The sequence below is a fragment of the Maniola hyperantus genome, chromosome 9 (assembly GCF_902806685.2).
Source record: "Maniola hyperantus chromosome 9, iAphHyp1.2, whole genome shotgun sequence".
NCBI lineage: Eukaryota > Metazoa > Arthropoda > Insecta > Lepidoptera > Nymphalidae > Maniola > Maniola hyperantus.
The window spans coordinates 2,595,555-2,622,497 of NC_048544.1; the positions used below are offsets into that span (position 1 = coordinate 2,595,555).

Genomic DNA, 26,943 nt, shown 5'->3' on the forward strand with positions numbered 1-26,943 from the left:
AATTCTTATCTTGTCTGTCAATAACCCAAAGATTGTTTAAAACGCATCTGTAACTTCTCCCCTGAACTCGGACTATATAGGACAATGAAAACACAATGTAGGATTTTTCAATTTATTATTTTTTCAATATTAACCAATGATCTCTTAAGCAGTTACAGTATAGATAGCGGAGCGTATTTCTTAGATAAAATGTACAGCCTTACAGTTCACGAGCAACGATGTTACATACATACGGACATACACAATTGTTTAGGTATAAATTGGTAGGTATAATAATAGATAATTGCCCGCGCACCGAAAAGTAGCGACGTAAGTAATAATAAGTAGGTATATTACAAATTAAGTACTTTCACGATCACGTCAAAATATTATGTATCTTTAAAGTGAGGTGGTTGGTGTTTTTTGATTTTAATGTTTTTAAATCGATTTATATGATGTTTTAATTAAAAACGAATACGGTCATGTATTCGTTGAAATACCTAGTTATGAAAATGAGTTTTAGAAAGTAAAAATACTTAGAGCTTTTGATCTATGGCATTAACTGCTTGGTAATTTAAGACATCGATTAAATATGGCTACCTCGAAAAAGCTGTACTGTTTGGGTGCCATTTTAAATTAGGAATCTAATAATTATGTACCCAAGATGCTAGTTCTCTATCTTCTCGCAAGAAGGTACCAGGTTTGATAAAATTATAATAATGAGTAACCCAAACGATACCTACAAATTGACACAAACCAATAACTTTAAGTTTAGACGATGAACACTAATCGTGACTTTGACTAAGCCCAGTAAGACCTAGCGCGCACCAATGGTGCGATCAGTTGCGGTGCGTTTTAAAATCCGTAAATTTGAATTTAAGTGTATCCAAATTCGGATTAATTCCGCAGTGCGCGCGCTTCCATATACATAGTTCTTTAGTTGACAGATTTTGCGGGAAAAAAGAAACGGAAAATTTTCCGTTTGTTTTTCGTTCGTTTTAAGAGCTAGCTCTTAAAGTCAAGACCAAATAAAGTCGTAGTCAAGGCAAACTTATCAGCAGTATAGGTACTAATATAAAAACTTAACAAAACATTAACCTAAATCTAAGGGCCCTGTTACATTATTAATCACGCGATGTTCTTGAAATCCTGCGATACGGTATTGATAATGTAAAACATCGCCTTACATGAAGTCGGTTCAAAAGCAGAATAATATTAAAATCAAAAACCACCAGCCAAAGCCAAAAGAGGAGAAAACACATTTAACCACCTTAACAATTAGCGAGTACAAAATTACAGTTCTCTTTACGATTTTAAAATATATGATTAGTTACTTTATAACTCTTGAAGGCATTCTTTACAAATTATAATTTAGCGTTATGTACGGATTCAGAAACTAAGGTTGAGATCTATAGAGCGCACTCTGACTTTGCTTACACTTAAGACACATTTAAAACGGCACAGAGCTATATCTCTCACATAAATCTGTCTCGTTTTAACTCAAACTTAAGTCTGAGCAAAGTCAAAGTGCGCTCTATAGATCTCAGCCTAGTGTTTTAGGTTGACAGCCATAGACATACAGAGTTAAGTGACAATTTACATCTGGCGATTGCAAAGAATGTTAATTTTATTGTGAAGCTACAATCTCAATTAGAATAGAATAGAAACATTTTTTATCAAACTTTTACAAGTGCTTTTCGTCAAAAATATTTTTGTTGTTGTGATTGGCTGAATTTAAGGTATTCTTGCTATAATACATTTTAGCCAATATTGGGAGAAACTGTCGGCCAATCTGAGGTGATTGTGATCGTCGCAATATCTATCATTTTATCGCAATCAACCCCCTTTGACAGCTACAATGTGACGATTGCAATCGCCTTTGATTGGCTGACCTCTCGCTGTTATAAAAATAGGATGCCAGATAGAAACATATCGCATAAAATTAACATCTTTAAAAAAAGGTAAGGTAAGTTCTTTTTCGCATTTTTTTGCGAAGTAGAAGAAAGTTTTGAGATAAAATTGTACGAATTTTTTTTCTAAAATTACTTTGAACATTATTTACCAAAATAAAAATATTTTAGGTACCTTTTAATTCATATTTTTTATTAACTCTATATATGGCTATGGCTATAATTAATAGTACATTAATATTGCATTAATAAAAACCATTATAATATTACCATTTCAATAAAATATAAAGTTAACAATAAAAATTAAGTTAAAAAAGGGCCAAACAAAAACATTCACTCATTTAACCATTCTGCTTTACATTATATAACATTTCATTATTATTATGTAACATTTTCTCTCAAGCATATGATTTAGACTGGTAGCACATTCGTACTATTGCTTAATCTACTTATCGATTTGCATAAGGTGCACTGGCGCTAATTTTGATGTACAAAATTTCTATAGTATTTAAATTAATATGACAGGTCTATTTATCCCTTTCAAAATACTCTCTGCCGAAAAGGATGGCACTAGATTTAGACCTGTCAATTTACTTTAATTTAGAGATTAAGTACAACAGAATTAGCCACACTGTCATTCAGGCGGCAAGAAAGTAGAAAACCCGGTGCAAAGGCGATATATCGATTGATCACATACGTATCTGTATCGGAAAGACGATGACCTCTTATACGCAGAGCACACCGGCACAAGCCCTTTGACATGACCTGCTATAGGTAAGTCTACCGTTTTATTTAGACAGCTCGTGAGACAAGGCGTGGGTTGCGGGAGGGAGAGGGCTGGCGTAAACAGTCAATCGATGATGAAGAAAATTAGCGTGCAACACATATTATGGATAATGATGCACGCAATAGCAATAACTAAATCACAAGTAAAATAGAGCTCAAATTATAATTAACTCTATTTTGACGATTTAATTCATTATTATCAATTTGTAAATGGAAATTGCTCAAGCATTTTGTTGCTCAGTGTGCGCTGACTCTAAGGCTTTCAACGTCACTACTCCACGAGCCGTATCAATGAAGCGGTAGTACATAAGTTCATGCCCGGAGTCAATACAAAGTTCAGCACACTAACTAGTTTGCTCACGCCATAGACACAATGTGCGGCCAGCCTTTTATAATTTTTTTATAATATATTAAAGTTACAGCAATACGAAATCATCTGTGATATCATGATATGTGATGAATCAGGTCTACATTTTGATGATAGTGATTGAATGGTTTATAAATAATGGTAAGAGATAATATAATTATTACGTAAAAAGATAATATTACCGCACTAGTGAGGTAAAGACATTTTATAGATTTACGTGTGTAAACATAAAAATAGATATCACATTATGGCATTAAAGCCATCCGACAAATACCGACATAATTTTAAGTTACTATTTTCAAATTAATACTGTTTTTTATTCACTAGTGCGGTAAAAATATCAATAACAAAATAAACAAAATAACTACTGTTATCAATTTATCATACATAGCTATCGACCAAGTATACAAAATGATCTATCTAATGAACATGTCCTTTAATATTCAAGTTTTTTGTATTGGGCTATGCTTGCGATAAAACAAACCTCTCTGTAAAAGCAAATCTGATTATAGAATGAGTAATTTTTTACTCTAATATTATAAAAAGGTAAAGTTTGGATGTAGGAGGGAACTCATCGTCTGAAAAAATCTTTCTTAGATACATTATACCGGTCCCGAGGGTCCTAAGCTATAAATCAAAAATAAGTCTGAGCATACCTTAATAGGAGACGGATTTAGTTAGACGAAGACATCGCCGTCATAAACCTGTCACAGGTCAAGGGAAAAATCCGAAAACCATGAATTTGTAGTTACATCACAAAAAAATGTGTGTTGACAAATAATTAACTAGTATTTTCTATACCAAGTGTGGTATCGTTTGAAAGGGCTTTATCTGTACATTCTAAATTACATTTTTATGCATAATAGTTTTTGATTTATTGTGCAAAATGTCGGAAAATACGACTGTATTAAGGAACCCTCGGTGCGCGAGTCTGACTCGTACTTGGCCGGTTTTTTTTTTTTGTAATTTTACTCATATTTTATTTTTGAGCGAATTTACCGAATTGTCTTTAATTTACATATTTGGATTTTCTACCTTTTAAAAAAATTAAAAAAACGAGACATCTAGTAATATCAATCTATTCGTAGTTTTGGGGGAAGACTGCAGCAATTAACGAGAAAAATTACAAATAAATGTACGAAAAAAAATTTTTAAACAGCTTACAATAACGCAAGTATAGCCCAAAAACGACGCCCACACATTAAAAAAATAAACGATACTATAATATCATAATTAACGCGAATCTTAAACAACCATAAATCTAAACATAATGTGCGTACATTCATTCATTCTAGACTAGTACATACAATTCTCTATGTATATTTACATGGAACTCTCGCGTAGCAGTAATATAACAGGCAAAGCCGGACTCTTGAATTAGTATATTATATTATTTATTATTAGAAGGGGTTTATCTAAAAAAATATTTTGAAAAAATTAAAATATCGTACAATACACAGTTTTATTTTTGCTTGTATATTTTGTTTCAGCTTGCAAGTTACATTATTTTGCCGTGTCGACATTAATAGTGGCAATCGATACTATCTGAATCGATTTTAAAGAAAAAAAAATCGATCAATAATATTAAAATAGTATAATATAAGGCGAATTCTCAGTTAAAAATAATAATTAATTAAAATAATAATAATTATCAAGGACAAAAAATTATGTGACAAATCTCTGTAATGATTGATTTTTGAAGACACCATAACTGCGAAAAAGATTTAATCATTCCAGTGGTTTTGCGTGACAAGACATTGCAGTCAGAAAAACAAAAAATATCACTTCGATTAGGAATAGTGTGCAAAATATTTTATTCTTACATTTAAAAAAGATGCATAAAAATGTATAAAATATACATCCTTCATTGTTGTGAAATTAAATAAATCAAAAAGAAGAAGAAAACTTTTGCTGCTAAAACGAAGCATTTGTTCAAATAAAGTTTTGTACACTTGTAATAATTCACCTTAAAACAAGGTAATGCATGGAGTTTTTTTTACTAGTTCATTTATTTTTCCACTACAGTTTTTTCTGTTTTTAATAGAAATAATGAGTGTGATATGAATAAGTATATGAATGTGTGAGTTAGTGTAGTTATTTTTGTTCAAGTCCGAGTGTTTTTTGCTACATGATGACCAAAGTTGAGGTTACACTTACGAAAAGGTAAGGAATTAGGCCGGCCGCATAGTATCAGAAATTATCTTACAGAAAACTTTCTGTTGCATCATCACAAACATTGCGAGCATCATAAACAGACGTCTGATCCGACAAAATTCTGACAAGATTCGCAGACGTGAGCTGGGGTCATTTCGGCGCGCATCAGAATGTTTTTTGACGGGCAATTTCGGATAATATGCTGCCTTAAATTGCTTAGCAATGATTTATAATGCGGTCAAAAAGTAAAACTCTAAACAAATTAAACGGAGCTAGGGCGAGGATCACTATAATAAACAAAACGAGAAAATGACGAAATGTGCGAAAGGTTTGTAAAAATTAAAGCAAATACTTCTTTTTAAATCAATATAATGTGCTATGACTTATTTTGCTCTAAAATATTTGTAGAGACAGGTTGTGAAATGTCATCTAAATTCGAATAGGTAGTAGGAATGTAAAAGAGTTTTCAAGGAATATGAGTAGATTTTACGATTTAAGGTTTTAGAAAATTAAGGTCATAAATATAAGTCAATAAGTTTTTCATTGCTATGTATTTTTCCCCTTACTCTTACTCTCGTAAGTGTCAAGTTTTAGGGACAATAGTGCAACGCAATCGCATTCACATGATTCGTCTTGGAAATAAAAGAATTTAAATTGCAATCAGTCAATTCCAATGCCATTTCTATTCCAAAAGGATATTCACAATCACTTTACCTAGTTTTCAATTTTCATGCGACTGCGTTGCACGTTTAAACCCTTAGCTTAAGATCAACTAATAAATTGACTACAGATATCCTTTTTTCGCAACTGTCATTAAATACCTATAATATACATATACAAAATACGTAAATAATGTATTTTCGCTACAATATACAACAGCCAAGTACAGTCGGAGCAACTATGTGTTTCTATTTTAAGATGATTTTACTGTATTTAATGGTTCATGTGCGAAAAATGACCGATTTTCAGTTGCGTTCAAAAGTAGTTATTTTATACGCGTATTAATTAAATAAATGATTTGGGACATTTTTTTTATATGTATGACATGGAAAAAAATGCTGGTCAAAATTGGTGTCCACAAAAAAGTTTTTTTTAAAGTAGGTACTTACTGATTATTACTAATATTTTTTTAGTATTTTAATGTTCATATTCGTTATAAAACCAATCTATTTTTTCATTCTCTTGCAAAATTATAGTAAATATTATACTTAGAGTAGACATTTTTATATAGAGCACAACTAAAAACCACGTCAAGTTTTGTCGCTTTTATTTCGAAATGTAGATTAAAATTTTAGTATTAAATAGTGTCTGTATATTTTTGGACTTCTCTATTTAAGTGCAAACTATTTATATCTATTTTATATATTTAAGGCGAATCCTCACTAGCGCATATAAATTTAATTTTAATTTTAATACTTGAACAGAAAAATATTATATTTTTATTTACATATTTTATGATAAAGTTCGACTGACCAATAGTACTATAGCATAGAAACGTTTAAAAAAAACCAATCGGTTTTCTCGATTCAAAGCTATTAAAAGCCATGAAATATCCGTAGCACAAAGCTCTCGCGGTGGTCATGCTAGGCCTATAAATTGCGGAATTAATTCGAAGGGTTTTAGTGCAGACTATAGATAGTATTAAACACTAATTAATTTACCCGGATTTTATCAGAATGTTACCTAAATATAAAAATTAAATTTGTATAGAGTAGTCACTGAGAGCATTCGCCTTAAAGTAACTTAACGGCAGTAGGGGGTAAATCTTATATATTCCATTGACAAATTTGCAAAAATACCGCATTTCGAGGCCCCTAACTAAAATAGCACAAATCAGTACATGGGTTAGTAGCAATAACATTTTTTTTAAAGTACATAGATGGCCGGTTTCAACATTTTATCTCCAAACACATAATATAAGCTTACTAAATACAGCTATTTATTACATAAAAAACATTTTGCTATATGCGCCGTTTTCGTGTCGAAGGTTTTTGCCGATATCAATAAAGTTAAATGCCCATAATCGATTAAAAATAGGCAGATTTAAAAATAATACTTTCCAAATACTGAGGCTGAGATCTGTAGAGCGTACTTTGACTTTGCTCAGAAATAAGACACGAAGGAACATATTTCTGAGCAAAGTCAAAGTATAGTCCTTACAAAATGAGAACTCACACGCCATTTTAGCTCTATGTGTCAACTGTCATGTCAAAAGTACGATTTTAGGCCTTATTTTAAAGAACCGTACATTTGATATAACAGTACACATTATAACTGCATTCTATACGTCATCTCAGCCTAAATAGTGTTTCAGTACTCAGCCATGCTTATTTGTAATATTCAATCGGTTTTAGAAAAAAGAAGTACAATTTAAATGCATGCGAAGATTGTTATTATTAAACTCGATTACTTTTTAAATCGGCCAATTTTACAATCGCTTATATGCGTTTTAAAATCTTCAAAAGCAATTCAAGATATTAAAAGTTTTTAAGTTCATTGAAAAAATATTTTCCATGATGGAGTGCATAATTTATATTTACGATTACTATGTATTAGGAGAAGGACGAACTGTGGCAGTTGTGTTAGGAAATAATGAGGTAAATGCGATTATTTATATTTTTGTACAAAAAACAATCTTTGGTATTTGTATGGTTTCTATTTGTTTTTTTGTTTGAGAATTGTCATATTTTTCTATCTAACAGGGTTTTAGGGATAATAATCTTAATAAAGGTATATATTTTTTTTAAAGAATATTAGCCAAGTTAATAGCTCTTAAGTAGTCTTAAAAAGTTAAGGCTCTGGAATAGCGATCTCTCACCCGAAAGCGCAGCATTGCCAGACCCTCAATAGGTAAACAGACTCAGACAAGCCGCAGGAAGTCGCTGGACACCAGCGGTATAAGCCCTTGGAGTGGAGAAATTTTAACACCTATTTAACGTTTTTAAATTACTTCTTTAGGGACTCTAGTCTAGCAATCGGCGATTGTTGCAAAAAATGGAGTAAATCGAACAATCAAATAATTAAACAATCGATTATCGATTTGTTCGTCTTCGAAAATCAATCGAATGAAAATCGACAATCGATTGTTAACTTTTTCGATTAAATCGGCGTATGCGAAACGCACGGTCTGGGACGACCGGTCTTCGATTTCCGATTTATTCGTCCCAGACCCACGCCCTATGTAACAATTGAACAATAGATTGTTTTTCGATTGTTCGATAATAATTATCGATTAATAACAAAATAATTCGATAACTATCGAATGAATCGCCCGTCGCTAAACACTACCCTAAAACCCTGTAAATGTTATTTTTCCTTTGAAAATGTCTACAATGCAATAATGAAAAGGGAATTAACGCTTATTTAAAATCAGTTTCAAATATGGTCATAGCATGTAAACTAGGTATTAAAACAAAGTACCATAACTTCGTAACAAAAATGGGATAATATAAACCTCGACTATTCGGATCTCAGTTAAGTCTGCATAACTACAAAATGAAAAAGTTTCCATCAAAAATCGAGGAAATTCTGTATTTTCCGGGAAAAATATAAGCAACTAGATGATGCCCGCGACTTCGTCCGCGTGGATTTAGGTTTTGAAAATCCCGTGGGAACTCTTCGAAATTTCATCAAAATCGGTCGAACGGATGGGCCGTGAAAGGCTAGCAGATAGATAGACAGACAGACAGACAGACACACTTTCGCATTTATAATATTAGTATGGATTAGTTCAGACATATTCTTTAATGGTACAAAAATAATTTTAAATCAATACGTTCTTCGATTTTAATTTTTCAGTATGACGCTTTACTGATTTAAAGAGATTGAGGTTTTATTTTATTATATTACTTGGATTTAGATTTTCGAAAATCCTGTGGGTACTCTGATTTTCCGGGATAAAAAGTAGCCTATGTCCTTCCACGGGATGTAAGCTAACTCTGTACCAAATTTCACCAAAATCGCTTGAACTGTTTGGCCGTGAAAAGCTATCAGACAGACAGACACACTTTCGCATTTATAATATTAGTATGGATTCCTCCATTTTCAACAAACTGAAACGACGCACGACCGAAAATGAGTCCGAATAATCAGATTTCGACTGTATTAAACAAAAGTCACCAACAAAAATCAAGTTACAAAGTTAGTCAACCGATACAAAAACATCGCAAGATATAACCAACACAGCACCTTTGGCAACCTTCAACACAAAAGCCAGCGACCACTCACGCGAGCGACGTGGGGGGGTCGCGCACGTCGCGCACGTCCCGCACGAAGTCGCGGCGGTTGTCGCGCAAAGAGTTGTTGCGGCGCAGCTCGTCCTTGATGCTGCAGTCGCGCGACTCCAGCCCGCGCCGCGGCGACGACGTCGCCTCCCGGCACTCCGATGACGACCGCTTTGTGTGAGTACCTTTGCGGTAATAATAATAATATATATATATATTCTTTTATTTAGGACCATAGCGCACAGTTTACAATTAAACAAAACACAACAACACCAAACAAACATACAGAAAAAAAAACAAAGAACAAAACATGAAGAGAAAAAGATCACAAATCATCAGTCAGTATATATAAAATTCAAAGTCTTGACTGACTGACTGACATATATCAACGCACAGCCTAAACCGCTGGTCCTAGAGACATGAAATTTGGAGGGTGTGTTCTTTGTAAACAGTAGGTATCCACTAAGAAAGGATTTTTCGAAATTCTACCCCTAAGTGGGTTAAATAGGGGATGAAAGTTTGTACGAAAGTCAGTCATTTTTCAAGTTATTTGCATGAAAATTGGTATTTGTGTTTTCGGTCACCAATGAAGAAATACGTATTTCAGGATTTTTGGAAATTCAACCCCCACCTCTATTTTCTAAATTCCACCCGAGCGAAGCCGGGGCGGGTCAGCTAGTCTAAATATATAAAAGGAAAAAGGTGACTGACTGACTGATCTATCAACGCACAGCTCAAACTACTGGACGGATCTGGCTGAAATTTGGTATGCAGATAGCTATTATGACGTAGGCAACTGCTAAGAAAGGATTTTTGAAAATTCAACCCCTAAGGGGGTGAAATATGGGTTTGAAATTTGTGTTAGTCCATGCGAACGAAGTCGCGAACATAAGCTAGTACTAACTAATAAGTAAAACTAAAACTAAACTAAAAATTAATCTTGTCTGGCATAAACCCGAATGCGTGTCTGTGGCGCAAAACTGTCCCAAAAAAGGGGGAATTGCCTCAGCGTAATGCTGTAGTAGTGTATGTGGGTACACTACCTTAGCGCTGTTTTTCACGCAACCCCTGAAAAAAATCCGCTCGACGTCCCGGACCAGTCCGGGTTTTTGGTAGTAGTATTCTTAGGCTGAGATCTATAGAGCGCACTTTGACTTTGCTCAGACTTAAGATTGAGTTAAAACGAGACAGTTTTATTGTTAGAGATGTAGCTCTGTCTCGTTTTAACTTTGTCTTAAGCCTAAGCTAAGTCAGAGTGCGCTCTATAGATCTCAACCTTACAGCCGCACTCAGAGTCGCTTAGTCGTTACTTAAGGCATTAATAAGTATGGATAAGGAATGCCTTAAGTAACGATTACCTAGGAACACCTAATGCTACTTTTTCAAATACTGAAAGCATACAAATTTATAAGGTGATCTTACATTACAATCGACCGCATTTTTAAACTGTATCACCAAAATAATCAGTAAACGGCTAATTGATATGTGAATGACTACGTGTATCTGTGAAAGACTATGTGTATCTATATGTGACTACAATGTGTCTGTGAATGACTACGTGTATCTGTGTTTGACTACGTGTATCTGTGTATGACTACGTGTATCTGTATGTGTCTGTGTGTGAGGTGTATCTGTGTGTGACTATGTGTATCTGAGTATCTGAGTAGGACTACGTGTCTGTATGTGCCTGTGTGTGACGTGTATCTGCGTGTGTGTGTGTGTGTGTGTGTGTGTGTGTGTGTCTTACCGGGTAGATCGCGGCCGCAGCTCATGATCTCGTGGTCGAGGGAGGCGGAGGCAGGCTCGGCGGCGCGGCGCCCGCGCACGCCTTGCTGCAATCCCACGACTGATTATATACTTTATGTGTTGTTTTTAATGACACATTGGCGCCGATTCTGTTGTCTTTCTCTAAACTAAATTTAGAGTAGGTATCTGCATCTTTTTCTTTTTAATACAGCTAAAAAAAGACGGAACATGAATTCTACATTCAAAGACGCTACAAATTTAAACAATATAGGCTTGCGACTGGCAGCTAAAGTCACAAGCTTTGATAGCTCTACATTAAATTATTACGTTGGTAAGAAAGAGATGCAAATACTCGAAATTTTAGTGGCGCTCAGAATCAGTACCATTATAGCCATCAAGAGAACCTGAACTAGTACGAAGTGCCAACCGGAATATTGACCGATTCGAACACATTCTCTCACTGTTACCCAGTTTTACTTATCTATAGTCTAAATATATAAACGGAGAAGGTGACTGAATGAATGACTAACTGACTGACTGACTGACTGACTGACTGACTGACTGACTGTCTGATCTATCAACGCACAGCTTAAACTACGCGACGGATCGGGCTGAAATTTATCATACAGATAGATATTATGACGTAGGCATCTGCTAAGAAAGGATTTTTCCAAAATTCCACCCCTATGCGTCAAATGGGGGTTTGAAATTTGTGTAGTCCACGCGGACGAAGTGGCGAGCATAAGCTAGTGTTTAATAAAAACAAATTTATTTAATTAAATAAATAAAAAACATAAACACTTACTTTATATCCACTGGAACCACTTGTGACAGACGAACTTGAACCGAGAGGATGTGTTCCATTCTGAAAAAAAAAATCTTTTGCCGCTAAACCTTTTTTTTTAAATTCAGATACAAGTTAGCCCTTGACTGCAATCTCACCTGGTGGTAAGTGACGATGCAGTCTGACCAGAAATTTAGAAATTATAAAATTCCAAATCCCTGCCAGGAATCGAACCCGGGACCCGGGACTAATAAGACCACAGCGCTTACCACTGCGCCAGGGAGGTCGTCAAAGCCACCTAACCTAAAGCCACACTTAGGTCTAGAAAAATAATAATAGGGTCTTGGACTGTAGCAATAATAAAATGGTGTGATGTTTTGTATAGCGGTAGTTTATGGGGCTAGAATATAAACTACCGCTATACATAGCATCACATATTTAATACTACAGTCCAAGACCCTGTTTCGGTTGTCACAGTTGCAACCAGATGGCGCTATTCAATCGATAACATTTCATGACGTAGTCCCAAACAAATGTACCGCCGACAGCACTCGCGCTAGCGGAGTTTTCTGCAATCTGGACTATATCAAGACGTTGAGGTCTCAAGGTGCTGGAATGGCGACCTCGCACCGGAAGATGCAGCGTTGGAAGACCCCCCCCTAGGTGGAAGGACGACATCAGACGAGTCGCATTTTTTATAGTTTCAGGGTATTACCTGGTCCAACTGATCGATGAAGGTGTGGCTAGTGGGGGCTCTTGACGGTGTCGAAGACAGACGAGTCGCTGTCGTGGTCTGACTGCTGGTGAGGCGTCTCCGGACTGTCCAGGATTTCCGCGGCTGCCCGAACAGAGTCATATAGTTTCAGGGTATTACCTGGTCCAACTGATCGATGGAGGTGTGGCTAGTGGGGCTCTTGACGGTGTCGAAGACAGACGAGTCGCTGTCGTGGTCCGACTGCTGGTGAGGCGTCTCCGGACTGTCCAGGATTTCCGCGGCTGCCCGAACAGAGTCATATAGTTTCAGGGTATTACCTGGTCCAACTGATCGATGGAGGTGTGGCTAGTGGGGCTCTTGACGGTGTCGAAGACAGACGAGTCGCTGTCGTGGTCCGACTGCTGGTGAGGCGTCTCCGGACTGTCCAGGATTTCCGCGGCTGCCCACACAAGGTCATCAAAATCATTAATCACGGGATCTCAAACAAATAAAGCCCGTAACTTGAAATTTAACATGTGGTCTTTATCCATGCCGTTTATTAAAACAATTCAGGCATCAAGGGACGCCGAAAGAATTGATGAAGCTTGAGAATTTTTTGAAATTAATAATGTCCGAACTGGATTGAACTAGTGTAGTCCAATTCAGATCCAGTTCGGTCCGGTCCAGTCAGTTAATCATGGACTTGTTTATACGCTTGCGTAGTGTAGGTACTACCTTCACACATTCGCCTCCAGTTCGCCACACAATGGCGCCGCCGTGGCGATAATATTATAAGGGAACAAATTCCTGAAAGGCCGGCAACGCATTGGTGGTTCCTATATGGTACTGCAAATGTTCATGGGCCACGCCTGCTCATTTGCTCGCCATTCTTATTTTTAAAAAAACGCCAGTGACATTGATGACGAATGTGTGAATGCAGAGTAATGCGCGGTATGCGTGTGTGTGGGCGTGTGTGTGGTAAATGAAAATGAAAATGAAAATGAAAATCTTTATTTTTATTTTATTCGTATAAACTTTTACAAGTGCTTACGAATAGTCGGATTCATCTAGTCGGTAGTGTGAGTGAGTGTGAGTGCGAATGGGAGTAAGTGGGAGTGTGAGTGTGAGTGGAAGTGTGAGTGGGAGTATGAGTGGGATTGTGGATGTGAGTATGAGTGAGTGTGAGTGGAAGTGGAAGTCTGAGAGGGGGTGGAAGTGTGAGCGGGAGTAGGGGTGAATGTGAGTGGAAGTGAGTATAAGTGTGAGCGAGTGTGAGTATGTGTGTGTGTTTGTTCGTCTCACCGTGCGGCGCGATGTTGCGCCGTTGCGCGCGCGGCGAGGGCGGGTGGTGCGGCGGCGCGCGCGACGCGCCCGGCGCTCTGCACACCGCCGCTTGCACCACCTCACACACGCGACGAAAACGACGGATGTTACCTGCAGAATATTCACAATCATCATTCTCTCAACCCATCACTATCCCACTACTGAGCAACTGATAAGGGCCATTGTTAGGGTTGCGAACTATACTATTAATCATCGGATGGGCCGTGAAAATCTAGCGAACCCCAGACAGACAGACAGGCGGACACACTTTCGTATTTATAATATTACTTATTAGTAACACTGAGGATACACGATGCGTTTCCGCTACTGATTAAATATTGGATGCCACAAGGGCACTGCGTTGCCGCTCCGGCAGAAAGTATGGCGTTGCAACGCACCATTCCTCCCCGCCTCGTCTCTGTGGTCCCAAGTCCGTTGCGCGTGCGGTGCGGCGCCGCACGACGTCGTAACGCATCGTGTGGCATGGTACAGCGATTTCTATGAAGAATGACGCAGCGGAAACGCTCAAACGCCGCACTCCCCGTCTCGTCTCGGCGGTTGCAAGTCCGGTGCGGCGCCGGAGCGCATCGTGTGACATGCCACAGATATTTCTATGTAACACGACGCAGCGACACCGCACCGCCGTCGCACCGCCGCGGCCGCAACGCATCGTGTGGCATGGTACAGCGATTTCTATGAAGAATGACGCAGCGGCAACGCTCAAACGCCGCACCGCCGAACGCAACGCATCCTATGAATACGTACCCGACAGCAGTGTGAACGTGATAGCATACAGATACTCCTTCCCGTTCTCACCCGGCGCTTTCGTTATCGTCGAGATGTCTACCTGGAACACACAAATAACGTAGGTAGGCTATTAAAAAATATATATTTGGTCATTTTATACCAAAATCACAGCTGTTTTATTTGGCGGCCATTTAAAATACACTCAGAAAAAGGTCTGAGTTACTCTCAAGTCGTGCATAGAGTCATTACGCTCGATCGGCTAGTCGCAGGCAACCGTTAGGCCTCCAGAGACGCGGGGCGTCGCGGCCCGCACTGAATCTAAATATATAAAACGAAAAGGTGACTGACTGACTGACTTACTGATCTATCAACGCATAGCTCAAACTACTGAACTGATCAGGCTGAAATTTGGCACGCAGATAGCTATTATGACGTAGGCATCAGCTAAGAAAGGATTTTTGAAAATTCAACCGCTAAGGGGTTGAAATAAGGGTTTGAAATTTGTGTAGTCCACGCGGACGAAGTCGCGAGCTAGTTTAAACATATGGCGTTGTATTAGTGCGTTTACGGAGAAGCAATGTTACACGCGTTTGTTTGAAATGGAGCGTTTTATGCGGCCGAGCCCGCGGATGGTATCGACGCGTCTCACGCGACGTTTATCGTGGCGGCGCACGCGGCGGCAATTCTCGATGAATCGATGCCCGCAGCGGAACCTTCTGCCAGTCTTTATTTCTTTATTGGCTATCCTTAACACAGATCTAAAAATCTAGCTAGGATAGCCAGTTCTTGATCTTGTACCATTTTTAATATTGTATATGTCAACAAGCACGCAAATTTGTTCAAGATCAAATCAATGTATGTGTGTAATCTAGATGATTGAAAAATAAACGTTTTATTTATTTATTTAAATTTATTTTATTTGAGTACCCCTCCCCCCGCGAAGCCCGCCGCGTGCAACGCTACACGCTTTAAGGATTCGCCGCGGGCACAACAGCGGGCACCGCCACTCTTCTCGCCTCGCATCTCTATGAACATCGTATATTGCCATACGTTTGTGATTACGCGTGCGATGATAAGTGCCGCTTCACGCGCCGCCGCACCGTAAACAAAAAAGACGTACGACGCGCCGCGAGACGCCACGACACACGCGACGCGCGACGCCTCGCGTCTCCGTAAATGAGGCCTTATAATCTGTAATTTATATGGAAGTTGCCATGTGTAAACGCACGCAGTCGTCGCAACTTCGTGAGCATACACGCGGCAACTTCTATATAAATTTATATGGAAGTTGCCATGTGTAAACGCACGCAGTCGTCGCAACTTCGTGAGCATACACGCGGCAACTTCTATATAAATTTATATGGAAGTTGCCATGTGTAAACGCACGCAGTCGTCGCAACTTCGTGAGCATACACGCGGCAACTTCTATATAAATTTATATGGAAGTTGCCATGTGTAAACGCACGCAGTCGTCGCAACTTCGTGAGCATACACGCGGCAACTTCTATATAAATTTATATGGAAGTTGCCATGTGTAAACGCACGCAGTCGTCGCAACTTCGTGAGCATACACGCGGCAACTTCTATATAAATTTATATGGAAGTTGCCATGTGTAAACGCACGCAGTCGTCGCAACTTCGTGCGCATACACGCGGCAACTTCTATATAAATTTATATGGAAGTTGCCATGTGTAAACGCACGCAGTCGTCGCAACTTCGTGAGCATACACGCGGCAACTTCTATATAAATTTATATGGAAGTTGCCATGTGTAAACGCACGCAGTCGTCGCAACTTCGTGCGCATACACGCGGCAACTTCTATATAAATTTATATGGAAGTTGCCATGTGTAAACGCACGCAGTCGTCGCAACTTCGTGAGCATACACGCGGCAACTTCTATATAAATTTATATGGAAGTTGCCATGTGTAAACGCACGCAGTCGTCGCAACTTCGTGAGCATACACGCGGCAACTTCTATATAAATTTATATGGAAGTTGCCATGTGTAAACGCACGCAGTCGTCGCAACTTCGTGAGCATACACGCGGCAACTTCTATATAAATTTATATGGAAGTTGCCATGTGTAAACGCACGCAGTCGTCGCAACTTCGTGCGCATACACGCGGCAACTTCTATATAAATTTATATGGAAGTTGCCATGTGTAAACGCACGCAGTCGTCGCAACTTCGTGCGCATACACGCGGCAACTTCTATATAAATTTATATGGAAGTTGCCATGTGTAAACGCACGCAGTCGTCGCAACTTCGTGCGCATAAACGCGGCAACTTTTATATAAATTACAGAGTCTAACGGTAATCGTCGATCGAGTTGCCGGGCGACTAGTCGACCGTGCATAATCCTAATTCCTAATAATATTATAAATGTGAAAGTGTGGCTGTTTGGATGTTTGTTACTCAATCACGCAAAAACGACTGAACGGATTTGGATGAAATTTGGAATGGAGACAGATTATACCCTGGATTTATCCCGGAAAATCAAAGAGTTCCCGCGGGATTTTAAATGTAAATCCACGCGGACGAAGTCGCGGGCATCAGCTAGTGGTAGTTTTACTTCAAATAAAAGACTTCTAACTACTTACAGACTGACTTTCATAGACTGGTAACGGGCCACCGTGCTTTAAAGCATGCTGGTAGATGTCGTTTTTACGCAAAGGTGCGTAAATACCGCTCGATCCGTCCAGTAGTTTGAGCTGTGCGTTGATAGATCAATCAGTCAGTCAGTCAGGTTTTCTTTTTATATATTTCATCATCATCATCATCATCATCAACTAATTGACGTCCACTGCTGTACATAGGTCTCTTGTAGGGACTTCCAACCGCCACGGTCTTGAGCCGCCTGGATCCAGCGGGTCCCTGCGACTCGTCTGATGTCGTCCGTCCATCTAGTGAGGGGTCTTCCAACGCTGCGTCTTCCGGTGCGAGGTCGCCATTCTAGCACTTTGGGACCCCCATACCTTTATATATTTACTCACTTGGAATCGGACGTGTCGCTGGAACATGGCGGGCGCGTTTGATCCTCTTTTGTATTCCACGCGAAACGACATCGGACTGAGAACGCTGTGTGATAGCTCTGCTATCTGTAAACACATACATTATTCATTATTTTATCAATAAAGAATAAACGATTCATGCAACTGGGTCAAAATATCAACAACTCGAAATCATCATATTTGTAGGCGCGCCGCCATTTTAATTGTAAACACTTTGCTCATTGAACATTACGTAATCGCCCCACCGTCATTTTGAGACAATAAAAGTGAACGCGGCGGTACGAGGATATTATTATTCGTGTGGCTCTTGCCGAGGGCACTTCTCAGTGGATACTATGTGTATCGTACTGTAGGTTTTATTATTATCATTGTTGTTGTGACCTAATGTGGTTTCAGTTGTTAAAGGTTCAGTACTAGGTTATGGAAAGTGATGTGATTGTGTGAATGATGGTATAGTGTGTGTCGAATAGCTGTTTATCTGGTAAGTCCTTCTTGTATCGTTCCAATTTGTATTAGACAAACGTGATTGTTGTAGTTGAGGTTAATTGAACGAAGTGTGGTGTGCTAGGTTAGCTGGTTGGTCGCTAGGTAGGGACTTAGCTAGTGTTAGTTAGCGATGTCTAGTCTCATAAGAGACGTTGTTATCATGACTTATTATTGACGGTAGGTTAATAGTTGAGGGTAGTCTGTGATATCTCTCGTAGTGTGCAAGAATGATGTTAGTATGCCCACGAAGGCTCGGTTAATCTAAAGGTTGTAATCCTGACGTATCTGGTTAACCATTACCTAAGGTTACTTTTAGTGGTTTATTCTTCAATCTCGATCATAATAACATACTTCTGGTGGTGACGAGCCTATATATTCATAGTGGTATGATTAATACGATGACTTCGAATCATCATCTTGATATACTCACACTAAGAAAAGCATGTATGAGGTCAGCTTTGACAGTGGCCAGAGGTTTCCCCTTGACCAGCGCGGTGAAGGTCTCCTCCTTATCCGCTGACAGCAGCAGGGAACCGAACCAGGAACGTTTCGTTAGCTCTGGTGACGATTCCGGGGTTAAGTGGACTTCTTCTGATGACGCTGGAAATGAAAATTAATGGAAGGTCTTATTGGAAATCGTAGGTTGCAACAAAAAATATTTCAACAGTTTTTTTTTTATAAAAATGGCGAGCAAACGAGGCGGATCATCTGATGTTAAATGATTACCGCCGCCCATGAACATTCGCAGTACCAGAGGAACCACCAATGCATTGCCGGCCTTTCAGGAATTTGTTGGTCCGCCCCTTGAATAACCCCATGTTGTCTAAAGGAAACACCCACGAAGGGAGTTGATTCCACAGTTTCCATGTGCGTGGAATAAAGGATCTGGCACAACGGGTGGTCGAAGTGCTCCAGAAACCCAGGTGGTGAGGGTGGAATTGTTTGCGGTGACGTGCGGTGCGGTTGTAGAAAAAAGAGGGTGGAATGAGATCAAACAACTCTTCGGAACACTCTCCATTATAGAGGCTTTGAGAGAGATTGAATTTTTCTTGTTTTGAAGAGGCATGGTACAAGTTTTCACAATCTTTTACTACAATTCCTTCTGTAAGCGTTGGCATCCTTATGTGGTCAACATCCAATCTATTTGGACGAAACGTTTTTGCTCAACTTTTCTGATACGCACTGCTAAGGTTCGAAATGCCCCAGCGTCCGTGTTTCCTGCCATGTAAGTAGTTAAGTACGTAAGTAACATGAAGGCAAGATCGAATGGAAATCTTCTAAGCAAGCGCGCTCCAACTTAGGATTGCGGTTGATGCTTCTGCATCAACCGCAATCCTACCCTTGAATTTAAAAAAAATACACAGACTTCTTTTTAGTGTAGACTAGAAATTATCGACCCGAATTTATCGAAATTTCCAAGGACGGGGGCAGTCGCTAATGGCAAATAAATTATTCAAAAATTTCTGGAGGCCGAAAACAACTTACTCTGCATTTTTCTTCTATGAAAACGGGGCGAGCCCAAAAAGGAATTCTTGATAGTCGCTAAACGCGCTCGCCACGGAGCCGCGGGGCCAGACCCTGAGCTGCCAGCCGGAACACCTATAATTTTTTTTAAAGAATATTAGCCATGTTAGTTGCTGACTATGACTAATATTCCCCTTTCCCCTCCAATTAAGCGTAAAGCTTGTGCTAGGAGAAGGTACGACAATAGTGCAACGGGTGGGATTTGAACCAGGCGACCTTTCGGTTTTCAGTCCGCTCCTTTAACCGTTGAGCTATCGAGGCTAATTTACCCGGTCTATAAATAAAGTTTATTGATTTGTAGATAAATAAATATCTTTTATTCAGCCAAAACATAAAAAAGGTACAAAGATAACCCCCCGAGGACCAAGGAGCCAACCAGAGTTTTGGGATAATGCTTATGTCAAAAAGAAATTATTTCTAAGGAATTATTAAATAGAGGGTCTTCCAAAATTCGTCAAATCCACGTCCGTCGTTAGTTTAAGTTTTTTAAAAGTACGTCAAATCGAGTACTGGACCCCAAATAGGAGGTCAATGTCTTAACCACTAGGCTACGATCGTTTCCTGCAAAGTGGTCCTTAAATACATACCTGCAATGGTTCCGAGGTTGGGGAATAGCGAAGCAGGGACGGGCGCGGGCGCAGAGCCCGGGGGACCAGGTAACGAAGATCTTTCTCGCACTAGAAACAATTTTTACGGCATCACTATCTAACTACTACAAAATACACTTAACACTACATATTGTAAAAAAATGGTTCGCGTATATCCGTTGCGTACATGCGAAAGAAGTGAAACGTCTTTAATAGATTACTCAGTGGGCATTTTTAAAATCTTGATAAGTGTCTTTTTTCATAAACACAAGGAACCCCAGATATCGATTTAGAAATTATTCGGTTCAGTTAGAAAAAAATCAATAGGTACAAATGTCTTTTTAAACTTATCTATAGAATATATTATATCCATATGACATATCGATTTCTTAAGAAATGGATGAGTTCCGAACGAATGAAGTTTCACTTCAAAATAATTACGATCAGACATTGAGAAACTTCTCTTTTTTTGGAAGTCACTTAATAATACATTATAATCTTCTTCTATATATATAAAAGGAAAAGGTGACTGACTGACTGACTGACTGACTGACTGACTGACTGACTGACTGATCTATCAACGCACAGCTCAAACTACTGGACGGATCGGGCTGAAATTTGGCATGCAGATAGCTATTATGACGTAGGCATCCGCTAAGAAAGGATTTTTGAAAATTCAACTCCTAAGGGGGTGAAATAGGGATTTGAAAATTTGTAGTCCACGCGGACGAAGTCGCGAGCATAAGCTAGTTAGAATATAAATAGAGGATAGAAGGCTCTTGAAAAGGCCTATGCCCAGCTGTGGATGCATACAGGCTGATGGATTGGATTGGATTGGAGGGGATGAAGGATATTTACCTCTATGTGTTTGCGAGGGGCTGTGCGGCCGGACGGCCACGGAAGACCCCATCAAGGGAGACTCGTTTATTATGATCACCGCCTCGCCGGGCTCGCCACCTGACGAGCGAAACCCAGTTCAATTCACTTGAACTCACAAAAAAAATAGCGATTTTTAAAAAATCGATTTTAAGTTAGCCTTGTGGCGGTTGCCACAGGGACAACTAGATGGCACTGTTCAATCGTAAAATTTCATGACGTAGTCCCCAACAAATGTACCACCGACAGCACTCGCACTAACGGAGTTTTCTGCAATCTGGACTATATATATATGGAAGTTTCAAGATACAACTGACCGTCGGCCCAGCTGGCGCTACCGAGCACAACCAACCACTCGGTGGGAGATCTCCCTTTGGTACGGTCGAGCCTGCACACCGCTCCCGTACACCCTAACTTGGAAGAGATATGTTATGCAGTTTTGTTGTGTGGCAGTTTTATTAAAACCATACCACTTATCGGTTTCTACACAGCATCGTACCGGAACGCTAAATCGCTTGGCAGTACGGCTTTGCCGGTAGGGTAGTACGCCGAAGACAATTTCCTCTCGATTTGTTCCTGGTCTTTTTTCGAATTCATCTAATATAGGTATAATTTTTTTTTAAATAAAAATCTCTATGTACTCTACATAATTTAAAAGTTTGATCATAAAAAGTTTAGCAAGGGCTGATTTCACTACGCGGCCGAAAGTAATGTACATTGGCCTTTAGTATGACATTTCGGCTTTGTAGAGCGTTGTCTCTGTCACTCATTCCTGTATGATGTTTTGTCGGTGTCAACGACAGGGACAACGCTCTACAAATTTGCTATCTCCTTCTAAAGGTCAATGTACATTTGGTACTTTCAGCCGCGCACTGTACAACAAAAATAAAGTGGTAAACGTTTTTTAAAGTTAATTAGTTAGTTTAAGTAGTATTTCAAGAACAAAAACAGTGGCACCGATTCCGTTGTCTTTCTCTAAACTAAATTTAGAGTATCTGCATCCTTTTCTTTTTAACAATGCTAAAATAGGACAGAACATGAACTTTACATTTAAAGACTCTAAATTTTAGTGCACGCTACAAATTTAAACAGTAGCCTCGCGACTGCGCGCTAAAATTACGGGTTTACCATCTTAAAATTAAATTTAAAACTGTCAAACTGCGTCTGTCCTTTTCATATTACATTAGTAAGAAGAGTATGCGAATACTCTAAAATTAGGTTGTGCTCAGAATCAGTAACATTACTTACTTATATTTAAGCTAATAGTTGGTCCAGTGGAGTTCGCCCTTTGATGGTGATGTTCTCGAACTGACGGCGACGCTGAAAGAATATATCAACTAAATTGGGTATTTGACTCCATTTTTTTATCACTTTATTATAAACTAGAATAAAAATAATGACGATTATTAAAATCGATCAAATAACAAAAAAGTTATAAGCATTTAAATATTTCTGATTAGACAGAGATAGCGATACAGCAGTTTGACGTCACACCTACTAATGCCATAGTAGCTTCGTGCGGTTTCATACAAATTTTCGTTTTGCGAGAAAGGGCTAGAAGACCCTCCCACTCCAAAATTAAAATGTCTATAACTTTGTAAATCTTTGTTGGATTTTAATATTTTTTTCAGTGTACGACGTCATTATTTTATCCTAGTTTATACTAAAGTAATAATATTTATCAAATTCAAAAGTAGGCTAATACCCAATCGAAGTGCCTGTTTTTTAAGATAACCGTCTAGTTAAGCTCATAATATAACATACTAGCTGATGCCCGCAACTTCGTACGCGTGGATTTAGCTTTTTAAAAATCCCGTGGGAATTCTTTGATTTTCCGGGACAAAATGTAGCCTATGTCACTCTCCAGGTCTTTATCTATACTAATGCAAAAAATCCCGTCAATCCGTTGCACCGTTGCGACGTGATTAAAGGACAAACCAACAAACAAACACACTTTTGCATTTATAATAAGGGTACATCAGTACCCTTATTATAAATGGGTTATTGGTTAATGGGTTAATGGGTAATTGGTCATTAACTCTATCAAGAGTTATTGACCTTAGTGGTTTCTACGTGGTTTTTAAAACCCTAGATCATCATCATCATCATGATCAACCCATTGGCGGCCCACTACTGAGCATGGGTCTCCTCTCAGAGTGAGAAAAGTTGTGAATATGCAAATGCACGGTTTATGTATCTGTGAATTGTTACAATGTTAACATCTGATGGTAAGTGATGATAGTTACCTAAAGGAGATCCAGGGGTAGCCGGAGTGCCGCCTAGAGATGACACACGATGCGGTGTGTGCCCTAATAGAAAAGTTTAAACCAAATTAGTTGCTGAAATAAGTGAAACTTATGTATGTATATTCTTTGTTGCACCATATAACACAAATGACAGGTTACAAAAAGAGATCTAAGATCTCTCTCTTTGGTACAAAATGTCGGTACAAAAAGGAAACTCATTTTGTAGAGATACTGTAGAGCGGACTTTGACTTTGCTCAGACTTAAGATTGAGTTAAAACGTGACAAATTCATGTGGGAGATATAAGTCTGTCTCGTTTTAACTCTGGATTAAGTCTAAGGAAAATTACAATACGCTCTATAGATCTCACCCTAAGATGGAAGCGGACTGGCTTGGAAGGGGTATGACAGTTTTCTTTAAGATATCCACTAGCTTATTCCTACTATACAAATTTCAAACCCCCATTTTATCCCCTTAGGGGTTGAATTTTCAGAAATCGTTTCTTAGCGGATGTCTACGTCATAATAGCTGCATGCCAAATTTCAGCCTAATCAGTAATTTGAGCTGTGCGTTGATAGATCAGTCAGTCAGTAAGCTTTTTCTTATATATATATAGAAATAGATACCTCTTCATCCGTTTCTACACAGTATTGTACTGGAATATTGGGTTTCTTAGCAAAACCTAGTGGCTTAATCAGTAAGTCATACCTGGAGGGCTGGCGGACAGCTGCGGCGAGCTCCGGCCCTCGCTGCGTCGCCCCGAAGCGGACCTGCTACGACCAAACCTGCTCTCAATGCATTTATCTTATTATCAATCGCTACTATTATACAATAGGGTATTTTTGACAGGTTTTTAAAAACTATTCTACGTTAATCACTGATGTGTGTAGTCGACGCATTTTAAACTGAGCCGTCGCGTTATCTGTCTGTTTTGCTCACACATACAGGTCGTAGGTAAGTGCGAGCAAAACAGACAGATAACTCGACGACTCAGTTTAAAATGCGTCGACTATACTCTCTGTTACGTAATCCCATACAAATGATAAAAATCTCAGTGGGCGTTAACCATTTTGATACACCAACCGATCAAAAACATGTTTTCAAAAACATTTGAAATTCACATAGTTTCATTTGTGACTGGTTGGTGCCTCAAAATAGTTAACGCCCACTGAGATTTTGTTTCTATCATTTGTATGGGATTTGTCGCTTGATGGCATTTGTCTGCCTCGTGGGGTCTTCCAACTCTGCGCCTTCCGGTACCAGGTCGCCATTCTAGGACCTTGGAATCCCAACGTTTATCGGTTTTTAGGGTTCCGTACCTCAAAAGGAAAAACGGAACCCTTATAGGATCACTTTGTTGTCTGTCTGTCTGTCAAGAAACCTACTGGGTACTTCCCGTTGACCTAGAATCATGAAATTTGGCAGGTAGGTGGATCTTATAGCTGACATTTGGGGAAAAATCTGAAAACCGTAAATTTAGGGTTAGATCACACAAAAACAATTAAATTGTGGTCATGAACTAATAATTGGTATTTTCAACTTTTGAAGTGAGGTAACTATATCAAGTGGGGTATCATATGAAAGGTCTTCACTTGTACATTCCAAAACAGATTTTTATTTATTTTTATGCATCATAGTTTTTGATTTGTCGTGCAAAATGTCGAAAAAATATGACTGTAGTACGGAACCCTCATTGCGTGAGCCTGATTCGCACTTGGCCGGTTTTTTCGAACTATGTGCCCTGCCTGTTGCCACTTGCAACCCGCAGCTTCCCAACCCGTTGAGATTGTCGGTAACTCTGATCCTCCTACGGATCTCCTCATTTCTGATTTAATTACGTAGAGAAACTTCAAGCATAGCTCTCTCCGTCATCTGCTTATAATTTTTGAGAATTCTTTTTTCATTTTGAGTAAAATTGATGACGATAAAATTGATAAAATTGAACGGACTCAGTAGCATCATCAAAATACCAATTTCGTCATGATCAATTTCGAATACACTATAAAGTTCTTTACCTGAACTGTGATCGTCTCGGAGTGATGGGTGACCCTTCGCTTATTTGTCCAAAATGCGCTGATTGGCCATTTACCTGCAGACAAATACAGTAATTCTGTAACTATGCTGAATCTCTACTAAGCTTCTTCTTCTTCTTCTTCTTCGCTCTGGGCTGGTTTCCGCACTTGAACGTTTCCGTCTGTTGTGCGTGCATTGCCCCTTCCCGCTGAAGTCTTCACTCCAGCCATCCAAATTCACTCCAGAAGCTGAGTAGACCGCCCAGGTTGCCATGGCTGGCTAGTATGTGTGTGTGTGTGTGTGTGTGTGTGTGTGTGTGTGTGTGTGTGTGTGTGTGTGTGTGTGTGTGTGTGTGTGTGTGTGTGTGTGTGTGTGTGTGTGTGGTGTGTGTGTGTGTGTGTGTGTGTGTGTGAATCACACAGTTTCCCATGGAATAGCCTGACCATATTCATTGTTTGGATGGTTTGTCACAATATGACTTTTTTGTATCAACCGGTAGGTATGCACCAGGGTCTGTGTTGGCTTTTGTCGACACACGTGCGGCGTTTTTCGGACTGTTTTTCTTGTTAAAAAGTAGCCAGTTTTTGCGTTTTAACTAGTGTTTTTTGGTGGTGGGACTAACTCGGTGCGATGGGAATGGAGGTGGACCCACCTCCGGAGCCCCCGGACCCTGATGGGTCGCGGAACGGAGACGCGTGTGACGCTTCTCGACAGGCGGCTTCCTCTCGGAAGCGACCTGTCGATATCGATGAGCCTGCCGCAGAAGGCGGAAAAAGAACGGTGTTGAATCCTCCCCATGCGGCTGTGCATTCTGTATACACCCATCCCTCATTTTCTGAAGGCCCTAAAGGTTATAGTAGGGATGACAAAGGTCCCTTCATAGTCCACGTCTCGAAGGAGGTCTCGGACCCATCCGCAGCCACATCAATTAGAGCATTGCAGTTTGGCCAGTTTCTGCACCATAACAAGTTCAGTCACATCATTAAAGACGGCGTTAAAAGTGTTGGCCGCAATAGAGTCAGCGTAGAGTTCTCAACCGCGTTAGCAGCCAATGACTTCCTAGCAAGCCAGATCTTGACGTTGGCAAAGTATAAGGCCAACATTCCAACATTCAATATCACTCGGATGGGTCTAGTGCGGGGTGTTCCTATAGACTGGTCTATGGGGGACTTCGTCGAATCCCTTGAACTACCGATTGGCTGTGGCGAGGTTTTAAAAGCCCGCCGCCTGAACCGTAAAAATACCATTGAAGGTCGTGTTGAATGGGTGCCTACCCAGTCGGTGGTTGTAACCTTTAGAGGCCAGACGCTCCCCTCAAGAATTTTCTCCTTTTACACGTCCCTCCCTGTTGAGTCTTACAAATTCCCGACCATTCAGTGCCTAAATTGTTGCCGTTTTGGCCACATTAAATCACAGTGTAGGTCTAAGCCAAGGTGTTACAGGTGTGCCCAGCCCCATACAGGTGAGTCCTGCGATGTTTCGA

General features: G+C 39.5%; 2 protein-coding genes and 1 long non-coding RNA gene across 8 annotated transcripts in view; 1 reads left to right on the forward strand and 2 right to left on the reverse strand.

The window, feature by feature from the left end:
* Positions 1-26,943, forward strand: part of LOC117985573 (uncharacterized) — a 240,469-nt gene that overhangs the window by 177,032 nt on the left and 36,494 nt on the right. The window contains exon 1 of one of the 4 annotated variants that reach the window (XM_069501024.1): positions 12,107-12,113. The exons of the other annotated variants lie outside the window; for them this stretch is intronic. The gene's annotated coding sequence lies outside the window, so the exon portion shown is untranslated. Of the gene's footprint in view, positions 1-12,106; positions 12,114-26,943 lie in introns of those variants that run through there. 4 annotated transcript variants of the gene reach the window in all.
* Positions 102-2,733, reverse strand: LOC138402805 (uncharacterized). The gene is made up of 2 exons (XR_011237144.1): positions 1,560-2,733; positions 102-1,400 (listed from the first exon to the last, which is right to left on the reverse strand). It is a non-coding gene; the product is annotated as an uncharacterized lncRNA (long non-coding RNA).
* sff (sugar-free frosting) overlaps positions 2,740-26,943 on the reverse strand; it is a 56,439-nt gene continuing 32,235 nt past the window's right edge. Inside the window, exons 11-25 of one of the 3 annotated variants that reach the window (XM_069501000.1) lie at positions 25,463-25,536; positions 24,156-24,220; positions 23,449-23,511; positions 22,451-22,522; positions 21,185-21,283; positions 20,327-20,416; positions 19,701-19,814; positions 18,646-18,815; positions 17,712-17,816; positions 14,732-14,813; positions 13,946-14,077; positions 12,982-13,103; positions 11,971-12,030; positions 11,167-11,251; positions 2,740-9,604 (exon numbers count right to left, since the gene is read on the reverse strand). In XM_069501000.1, the coding sequence (XP_069357101.1) occupies positions 9,420-9,604; positions 11,167-11,251; positions 11,971-12,030; positions 12,982-13,103; positions 13,946-14,077; positions 14,732-14,813; positions 17,712-17,816; positions 18,646-18,815; positions 19,701-19,814; positions 20,327-20,416; positions 21,185-21,283; positions 22,451-22,522; positions 23,449-23,511; positions 24,156-24,220; positions 25,463-25,536 (1,518 nt within the window). In that variant the 3' untranslated portion in view covers positions 2,740-9,419. Of the gene's footprint in view, positions 9,605-11,166; positions 11,252-11,970; positions 12,031-12,854; positions 13,104-13,945; positions 14,078-14,731; positions 14,814-17,711; positions 17,817-18,645; positions 18,816-19,700; positions 19,815-20,326; positions 20,417-21,184; positions 21,284-22,450; positions 22,523-23,448; positions 23,512-24,155; positions 24,221-25,462; positions 25,537-26,943 lie in introns of those variants that run through there. The other 2 variants (XM_069500999.1, XM_069500998.1) reach the window with 2 other exon arrangements.